At 42.4% G+C, this 10,263-nt stretch overlaps 1 protein-coding gene across 8 annotated transcripts in view; it reads left to right on the top strand.

The window, feature by feature from the left end:
* The first annotated feature begins 29 nt into the window (after positions 1-29).
* LOC121924639 overlaps positions 30-10,263 on the top strand; it is a 26,802-nt gene continuing 16,568 nt past the window's right edge. The window contains exons 1-4 of one of the 8 annotated variants that reach the window (XM_042455978.1): positions 30-211; positions 5,397-5,518; positions 6,340-6,478; positions 7,788-7,909. In XM_042455978.1, coding sequence (XP_042311912.1) covers positions 112-211; positions 5,397-5,518; positions 6,340-6,478; positions 7,788-7,909 — 483 coding nt within the window. In that variant the 5' untranslated portion in view covers positions 30-111. Of the gene's footprint in view, positions 212-239; positions 966-1,230; positions 1,500-1,573; positions 1,919-5,396; positions 5,519-6,339; positions 6,479-7,787; positions 7,910-10,263 lie in introns of those variants that run through there. The other 7 variants (XM_042455974.1, XM_042456003.1, XM_042455987.1 and 4 more) reach the window with 7 other exon arrangements.

Here is a 10,263-nt window from a genome sequence, read left to right as displayed (position 1 = left end):
CGTCCCTTCGAGGGTGCTTCTCGTTAGAGCCCTCCCGGCGCAGTGGGTTAAGAGCTGGACTGTGGCTCCTGGGGAGCACGGAAAGGGCTATTCATTGCCATTAACATTGATATGTCCTCTCTAGGAATATCTGGGTCCTCCAGTGCAACTCTATGGTCAACTGTAACTAAAAATCTCCTTAGAGTCTCCGTAAACTGGAAATGCCCTGAAGGTACATGGCGGCGGCGGCAGCAGCAAGGAAACGAGTGTCAGGATGCTTTGATTGAGAGTTCCTCCATGGCGGAATGGGGCTGGACTGGATGGATGGCCCTTGCAAGGGTCTTGTGGATAGACCCCTCAGGCCTTGCCATTCAGCAACGGAACAATACAGAGATCGACACGTAAATCGCTTCCTCTCAGCCAACTTTATATACAGTATACTCCATGCCAGCATTCTCTGAGGATGGCAGCCCAGATGAGAAACGTCGGGAAGGAACCCTTCTAGACCGAAACACCCACAAAAGGCTATGGATGCCTTCGGCTTCCCTGTCTTGGAGAGTTTTGAGAGCGCTTTAACTGCTCTGGCTCCATGCCAGGGAATCCTGGGAGCTGTAGTCTGTCGTGCCACAAGCGCTCTCTGACAGGGAAGGCTCAGTGTCCCACAAACAAGCATTTATTGCTGCTGTTCTACAACAGGGATCCACCTCTGAGAGCCAGTATGGCGCAGTGGTTTTTGAGTGTCGGACTATGACTGTGGAGGCCAGGGTTTGACTCCCAGCTCGGCCACGGAAACCCACTGGGTGGCCTTGGGCAAGTCACACTCTCTCAGCCTCAGAGGATGGCAAGGGCAAAAAAACAACCCTCTCTCTCATCAAAACGTGGCTAAGAAAACTCCAATAGGAAGCGGCTTCTAGGCACGCAATAACAGCAACAACCACAATCCCTCTGAGGTCGCACGCCGGGAAAAGGCAGTATTATAGATATAGGTAAATGTAGCAGTCGGCTAAACGGGAGCCTGAATTCTAACTAGAGAACAGTTTTGACTGGTCCTCTTTGGTATCAAAAAAGGCCAGTGTGGGCGGTTTCCTTTCACGCAACGCAAAAGGGGCGGAGTCTTTCTAGGAGGCCCACGTCTCCTTCGCCGACTGGAGCAGAGGGAAGGAAGAAGAGAGCGTGACGTCACGGGGAGGAGATAGGCGTCTCTGCGCATGCGTCGTCCAAAGCCGACACAAAATGGTTCCAGCGGGACGTCATCCTTTACCCACTTGACCCATTTTGCGTCGGTTTTGGAGGACGCATGCGCAGAGACGCCTCTCTCTCTCTCTTAACGCCTTCCCACCCTTTCCACTCGCAACGTCACGCTCTCTTCGGAGGCCGACGAAAGGCGCATGCGCAAGGGGCTCGCGAGTGAGCGAGCGCCAGCATGGACTTCTCCTCGGCGCGTCAGGCGATCCTGCGCGTGCTGCGAGGTGCGCGTGCAGAGGACGTGCCCCGCCTCCTCCGCTGGATGAGGACCTCGAGTAAGCAGCCTCTCTCTCTCTCTGCAGCAGAGCATTGCCGCCCCGGCTCGATGCTTGGAGTGTTCGTGAGGCACTGAGCCTTCTCTGCCGGAGAGCTCTGGGGCCACAACAGACCACAGCTCCCGGGACTCTCTTGCACTGAGCCAGGGCACTTAAAGCGACCCCAAACTGGATTGTTTCTGCAGTGTGTTTTGCCCTGAAGGCAGAATAGGCTCCGGTGCCACAACAAACTTCCCTAGTACTTAGCCAAGGCAGTTAAAACGGTGTCAAACTGCATTAATTCTGCAGTGTGGCAGCATCCCTTAACCAAGAATAAGACCGTCTCCAGTGAGACTCTGGAAAGAATGGCAAAGGGCCTTTCCTTCTACGTTTTAATGGCTTCCCACGATTTGCCCAACCTTCAGCAGAGTGCCTTTAAGGTACAAGGAGAGCTCTCCTGTGGAAGTCTGGGCCTGTTGCATCCTCCGGGTTGAGACACGTTCTCCCTGTCCTAAGAATGAATATCTTGTCTGTTTTAGCCATGGTTCTCTGCCCCATTCTCACAAGAGGGAGGAATGGAGGGGTTTGGCCTGGAGTCAGGCATTTGTGATGGGTTCCTTATTCACACCAAAGGCTGTGGGAAAGACTAATACACAAAAGTCATAAGGGGCTGTGTTTGTATACTCTGTGTGTGCCATTTCCCACTTATGGCAACCCTCAGGCAAAGCCATCGTGGGATTTTCCTGGCAAGATTTGTTCAGAGGAGGTTTGCCAATGCCTTTCCCAGACTTGCCCAGTGAACTCCATGGCTAAGCTGGGACTTGAACCCTGGTCTCCAGGGCTGTATCCAGCACTCAGGCCAGTGTGCCCCAGTGGCTCCTTGTCTGTACACTATTGTTCCCAGAGGACAAAGGCTATTATAGCGCTTATACACGGTTGTTCTTCAAAATAACCATTGGCCTACCATATGTCAAAGGTTGAATGTCCTGCTGTGCTGATCTCTGCTGCCGGGAGCGAGAGCAGCCTGCGTCTTCACCCTTTGGCCCATGACGGTTTTTGAGCATCTTTTTTAGTAACGCAGGATAGTTAATATGTTCCACTTTATTTGCATCTACATATTTTAAGACAAATGGGAGATAGCTGTAATATTTCTATAATTGCACTTCTTGACTACTATAACTCCCTGGGGCTTTAATATAACATCTGCATCTGCAAAAGTGAGTTTATATCTGCAGAGACTCGTGCTAAAATAAAACCCAGTTCCTCTTAAAGGTACTGCCACGTTCCATTTCTTCCTCCTCCTTCCTTGCTCCTTTTTATGCTGCAAGAGACTAACATGGCTACTTCTTTGAAAAAATTACTTCCGGCAATGACTATTGGTTGTCGTCGTGTGCCTTCAAGTCATTTCTGACTTATGGTGATCCTAAGGCAAACCTATAATGGCATTTTCTCGGCAGAATTGTTCAGAGGAGGTTTTCTCTTGCCTGAAGCTGATAGTGTGTGACCTGCCCACGGTTACTCAATGAGTTTCCATGGCCTAGTGAGGATTTGAACCTTGGTCTCCAGAGTCCTAGTCCAATGCTCAAACCATTATACCATGTTGGCTCCCAACAGTGACTATTACTTCTGACAGAAATGGACTTGGTTTTAGCCCATAGAGAGTTCTCACTAACGACTGACATGTTTTGCTTACTGTTTTAACATTGGCAACTGCAAGTGTCTAAATTCCTTTTTCCCCTCAAGACATTTGTTGAAGTGGCAAACTGGATGGGCCTGTAGGACAAGTTTTGCAATGGAATACTCAACTACCTTTCTTCCCATAAATAAAGTGGCAAAAATATACTGCTTGGAACCACTGTGGGGAATGTACTAAACAAACAGAAATAGATTTAAAATAGATGGAATACACGTATATATATAATATATATATAATAAATATATACAGTGGAACAGACTCCCTCGGAGTGTAGTGGAATCTCCCTCATTGGAGGTCTTTAAACAGAGGCTGGATGGCCATCTGTCGGGGATGCTTTGATTTGGATTTCCTGCATGTCAGGGGATTGGACTGGATGGCCCTTGCGGTCTCTTCCAACTCTATTCTATGATTCTATACTGATTCAGACAATCATCTAAATACACACACCCCTTTTTCAGAGAATTACAAACTTTTAAGGGGCTTAAGCTTTTTACTGTCTCTACTCAGTTCTGTTTTTTGCCTGACACTCAAGATTCAATGGCTACTTAGCAAACATAAATAACTGGGCTGTTGAGATACTTGGTATTTCTGGAAACTTGGGGATTTCCTCAACGTTGAAGATGCTGCCCTCTTGTTTCTTAGTGACCCTGTTCTGGCTGTAGTCTTGTTGGCACTTACCACTTGAGCTCACAGTTAGAGACAATGGGTTTAAGGAGAAAAGATGAGAAACAACAGGGGAAAGGACTCAATTAAAGAGATCCTGATGTTGCAGAAAACAGATCTGTAGGAGATACAATGCATAAAAATAGCCTGCAGGTCAAAATCTTATTATTTGAGTTTTAATCACATTGATATTTCATATGATTCAAGATGCCTTGTAAATGTTCCCCACAGCTCTTTCATGATTTTCTCAAATACTGTTCCAACAACTGTTTTTCATATCATCTTTCAAATAGAATGTGTGTAAAAATGTAAGGCAAGCAATTGCTTGTTTTTGTCATTTGTCCAACACTTCAAAAGCATCTTTGATGTTTTAACATATCATTGACTGAAATAATAGAAGTTCAGTGGAGATAAAGATGCTGTGTTGGTGGATTTATACATCTTAAAATCGCTGAGTTGTCTGGCTTTTAAAAGTTCTTGGGGCTTTTTTAATAGTAATATTATTGGCTTGGAAAACTCTTGCAAGAAGTATGAAAAAAGCTGAAAATGTTTCTCAGATGAATAAATAAAAAGCTGTACATCTGGAATTATGTTCAAACTACAGTTATATTAAATATGGGTTTGACTCCACTGCCCCACATGATCTTATAAATAGTGAATGGAATAATTGTGATTTGCAGATATCAGTGAAAACTGTTACTGTGATTTTAGAATATCTGTGATTCAAAACTGTGATTTTCTGTGATTTCTGTGATCTGTACAGTGCAGCCAGGCAGTTCTGTGAAAATCACAGTTTGGAGCTCAGTAACAGAATGAATCACAGTCACAGAAAAGGTAGCAGTTCACAGTTTGGAGGCTCAGTAGCAGAATGAATCACAGTCACAGAAAAAGTAGCAGTTCACAGTTTGGAGGCTCAGTAGCAGAATGAATCACAGTCACAGAAAAAGTAGCAGTTCTGTGAAAATCACAGTTTGAGCTCAAGAGCAGACTGTGTGGCTGCATCCACACTGCAGAAATAATCCAGTTTCGATCATATTCAGTGCCATGGCTCCATCCTATGGATTCCTAGGATTTGTAGTTTGTTTTGGCACCAGAGCTTGTTGACAGGGAAGACTAAATGTCTCACTCACAAAACTACAGTTTCCAAAACTCCATAGCACTGAGCCATCCATGGCATTTAAAGTGGTGCCAAACTGGATTATTTCTGCAGTGTGGATGCAGCCACAGTCACTGAAAAAGTAGCCCCCAGTTCTGTGAAAATCACAGTTTGGAGCTCAAGACTCAGTAGAATGAATCACAGTCACAGAAAAAGTAGCAGTTCACAGTTTGGAGGCTCAGTAGCAGAATGAATCACAGTCACAGAAAAAGTAGCAGTTCTGTGAGTATCACAGTTTGGAGCTCTGTAACAGAATGAATCACAGTCACTGAAAATCACAGTTTGGCCTTCAAGCCAGTCACAGTTCCAAACTGTGACTAGTGAATATCTGTGAAAAAGTAACAGTTCTGTGATTCTATTCCATTCTCTACTTATAAACCCTTTTGTGTGTGTTTCTTTCTAGGTGACTTTGAAGAATTCACATCTAATAATGATGATGTTATTCTCCGAAGTATTGCTGAAGATCTTCGACTTTCTTTGCCCACTGATGCAATACTCAACTCAGAGCATCTTCCTCTCCAAAAAGTATGTTTTACTGCTCATATTCCTGTACATTAGGAAAAGTAAGAATTGCTTATTCAGGAACTGAACAGAGGACAAGTCCTGAATCATTGTTGTAATGTTCCTTCAAGTCATTTGTGACTTATCATGACCCATTGACAGAGTTTTTGTGGTCAGAAAGAGGAAAGGAAACCCCAAAGCAAGTGGGTGTTTGGCAATCCTTGTACACACACACACACACACACACACGGCCTCTTCCTTTAGGGAATGAAAAATGGAAGCATGGGTAGCGGCTATCATGGGAGGAAGAAATCTTACTACTGAACTCCGACCTGACCTTAGTCACGGTCTATTGTTTATTTTAAAATTTTAAAGTATGATTTAATTCTTATATTGTTTAATAGTATTTTAAGGGGGGGATTTGAGGGTTTGGGATTGTATATTTTAATCTTTGTAAGCCACCCTGATTGCATTTTGTAGGGGGCAGGATATAAATAAATTTTATTGTTGTTATTATTACTAAGAGTGTGCGCTGTGAAATTAACAAAACGGAAATGCTGTTGATTCCCTGGGTAAGAATTATGGAGAATGGGAGTTTTATAGCAGGGACTATATCCACTGAGAGGTGCCCTACTTCAGCAGGTGGTTTGTCTCAGTAAGCCAAAAAATATAAATACAACACACACACAAGTGAGTTGAAGAGCCTTGCCAACACCCTTGAAGCGATCTTATTACAGAACATCCTCCCAGGGTTACACTTTGCCCAACCCTGTCATAGGACTTAAATTGTACACCAACTAGCATTGGGAAAAATGTTTTTTTTAAGTACTTGTTATTTTTTTTAGCTACAAGAACAAACAAAACCAACTGTTCATATTGATGCATTCCTTTATGATGATGACTATATTGACTCATTGTGTGAAAGAGGAAAGATGAGCAGAAACTACTGTCTAACCTGTGGCTCTCATCAGACAGCACCATTAGGTATGATACTTTTCCAAACCAAACTACAAAATTGGCTCTTGTGCATTACATCCAATATTCCTAAATCAAATCTCTGGGATTTGGGTTTTGTACAAGGTGGGCTGCCCTATTGTTAGTGAGCTCCAGAAGCATCTGTCAGTTACTGGGCTCCTGAATGTGAGAAAAAATAACTTCTCCCACTGTATAAAGTAATCAAGAGGTTCAGGAACAGGGGAATGACTTATTCAGGGCATCATGGGTTTGGTACAAAAACTGTATTGGCAAGAGAACTCCCCTCCAACACATGTGCAGTTTGAGAAATGGCATGGATGGTCTTTGAAATTTGATACACAGATACTGCCTTAGATTGCAGCCACCTCTTGGAATACACACACACACACACACACACACACACACTCTTCTATAAATGGCTGTCACTATTTTTAAAACATATGACATATATATGGCTAACATATGTTTAGTATAATTGCAATGTCCCTTTTTGGAGAAAAGGCAGGCATCTGGGATACATCCTCAGTCTTGGTTAACATCCCAATCCTAAACACATTAGGTCCCATGTGATTCATTTGGAATTTATTTTTGTGTAATGGCAAAATTCAGTACACTATATTCACAGAAACATAGTGTTGTGGGAGGAAAAGATTGCACACACATGCAAGAATCCTTTGTTATATGTGAATTGGAACTGTTCAGTCACAGTGTCAGTAGTCCTTATTAGATCAGAATAGACTTGGGAATCAGATCACACCAAATGCACTGTCAACATCAAAACATTCAACTAATTTGGAAACACCTACTGTTAAACATAAAGTAGTTTATTTTTCATAGTTCATTACAGTACAACATGCATTACTTAATGCATGTTGTACTTCCCCTCCACCACTCGCTTCTCCTTTTGTGTCATGTCTTTTTAGATTGTTAGCCTGAGGGCAGGGAACTGTCCAATTAAAAAGATTGTATGTACAGCGCTGTGTAAATTTACAGCGCTTTATAAATAAAGGTTAATAATAATAATAATAATAATAATAATAATAATAATAATAATAATAAATAGATATATGTGTAATATTAACAATCCTATCTTGTTTTATTTGGAGTTATTTTCAAATAAATATAGGATCACATTTGTAGCCTGTTTTTGACTCTTTCCCCAAATCACATGCTTGTATGTGGTATTTTTGTCATTAGACAAGAGAAAAATGTATATTTAATTTATTGAAAAGATTGGTTTTAATCCCTGTTGCATTTAGGGTTTGATAATGGTTGATAACTTGTATTTATTTATTTTTTTGGTGTTCTTGTTTCCCAGAGTTCATTTCCCATTCATTTTCTCTCATGGAAGTGAAGTTTCTGTATCAGCATGTACTGCCAGACCTGACCGGAAAGGTTTTGGTTGATGTCGGCTCCAGACTTGGTGTGGTCCTGTTTGGGGTAAAATACATTAATTCATTAAACGTTTCTTGAAGTCCCTTTTCACCTTTTCTTGGTGGTTTATTCTCATCCTATACAGTATTAATGTGTTGGCTTGCAGGTTTGCCATTTTTTGATATTATATCTTACTCAAAATACTTTTTCCAATCTGAATCCTCTTTACAACAACACAAATCCTGTATTCTCCAATTCTGGAGAAATGATAGGGTGTATGTATTCTCTTTAATAAACCAGGAGGCAGATTATATACTGCAGTTATTTTATTATCAGAAGATGACAAAGTTACTTTTGTGCACTGCAGCTCCTAGAATCTTCCAAGTAGTATAGCCATTTACTTTTCATAAAATATTTAAAATTTCCATATTTATTTATATCTGTGCATAAAATGTTTTCTGTTATGCTTGTTTCCTATTGCAGGCCCCAGGAATCATGGCCAATGAGTTATAACATTGAAAAACAATTTCAAAAAAATAAGGTTTGGGGCTGGGCGTTTATTTTGATGGGGTTTGGTTAATATTTTAGTAGTTATGTTATTCAGCCTAATTTATCCTGCTTAGTTCAGTGGGCTCTTGTTATCCTCTGAAGTTTGGTTCTAGGACCCCTGTGGATACCAAAATCCAAGGATGCTCAAGTCTCATTAAATACAGTGGCATAGTAAGGCCTCATTCCCGCTACCTTTTAAACCAGATCGTGAGTCATTATGATCCAGTTTAAACGAGCATGGTTCCCACTTAATCTGAATCGCTTCAGCGATTCAGAAAGGAGTGCTATGCTTTTAACCCATTTAAATTGCATCAAAAAGACCCCACCTTACCTTCTTTTGGGCTGAATCAATTTATTTTGAAATAAATCAGTTCAGACCAAGTGGGAACCATGCGGATTTGAATCTGCTCCATGTGATGGGGGGCAGCTGCAGTGGCTCTGGCCTTCTCCAATCACCAGCCTCTGCCTCTCTGTCCCCAGCTGTCCCTGGCCTTCTCCCATCCCTTGCCTTCCATTGCCCCTTGTGGCCAGTGCCCCAAGAGGAACGACAGGCACCGGGCAGGTGGGTAGGAAAGCCTACTTCCAGGCCTGCTCATTCCCTCCTTCTGCTTTGCACACCTTCCCAGCATGCCTTGGCTCCCTGGCGGTACGGACAGTGCGCTGGGCCTTCTACCCACCTGCTCGTTCCGCTGCAAAAGGCACACTAGACAGGTGTGTAGAAGGCTCGGCACAGTGTCCATGCCACCAGGGAACCAAGGACACCAGGAAGCTGACCACAAGATAAGGGTGCAACGGAACGCAAGGTACGGGAGAAGGCCGGGGACGGAGAAGCAGAGACCAGTGACGGAGAAGGCCGGGGCCATTGCAGCTGCCCCCTATCACATGGTTTATGATCCAAATGGATAAATCGACGCAAACTAGTGTGAACCAAGTTGCAGACTGAACCAATTTATCCATTTAGATCATATATTATTCACAACATGAATAGTTGAATCTATGGATAAAGAATTTGTGGATACAGAGGATCAACTGTAATTAAAAGTGCTTCAGTCCAGAAGTTACATTTGCAAAATACATTGCCAGGAAACTATTGTTTGTGTTCAGTTTTGCTGTCATTGTTTTGCTTTGCCATAAGGCCAACATCTTTGTAAACCCCAAATGTTCTATGGAGTGCCTTTCCTAATAACTCAGTGACAGAATACATGTTTTAAAGATAGCAAGTTCCAGGCTCAGCTTCTGGAATCTAGTTTTTAAGGTGGCAGGCCAAGCTTGAGTTAAAAACTTTGAATTGCTCCTGTGAGTCAGTATAGAATAGTTAATTACGGTACCATAAACCCAAGTGTAAAAGGCAGGCTTAAATGTTAATAAATTCAGTGCTCAGAAAGAGCTTTTCCAAACTCTGAATATACTCCACTTGTCACCAAGAAAAATCAGGTTCGCTTTACTCTCTTGTCTGAGATCATAGAGAAAGTAGAAACATAGCTATTCTGGAAGAAAAAGCTGACCCATATTGTTTCTATCTTTTCTTCTCTGTCATTTGTCAGTAACTGAAGATGATTGTTTAAGCAGGCTTTTGCATTGATTGCTGTTTGAATCTGACTGTTTTCAATTTATTATAATTTTGACTGTTTTATTGTCTCTATTTATGTCTTGTTTGATATTTGACATTAGCAACCATCAACTGCTTAGGAATTTAAAAGACAGGATGGCGATCCAAAGGGGTTACAGTATGATTTGAAAGACCTTAAAGAGACCATGCTTTATAGGGCAGTGCCAGCTCAGCTATAGAAACCCACTGGGTGACCTTAGGCAAGTTGCACTCTTTCAGCTTCAGAAGAGGGCAGAGGGAAGAGAGAAACCCCTTTCTGAAC

This window comes from Sceloporus undulatus, chromosome 1 (assembly GCF_019175285.1).
Source record: "Sceloporus undulatus isolate JIND9_A2432 ecotype Alabama chromosome 1, SceUnd_v1.1, whole genome shotgun sequence".
NCBI classification, from domain to species: Eukaryota; Metazoa; Chordata; class Lepidosauria; order Squamata; family Phrynosomatidae; genus Sceloporus; species Sceloporus undulatus.
The sequence above is the reverse complement of the archived record's forward strand: the minus strand, read 5'-3'. Positions and strand labels throughout refer to the sequence as shown.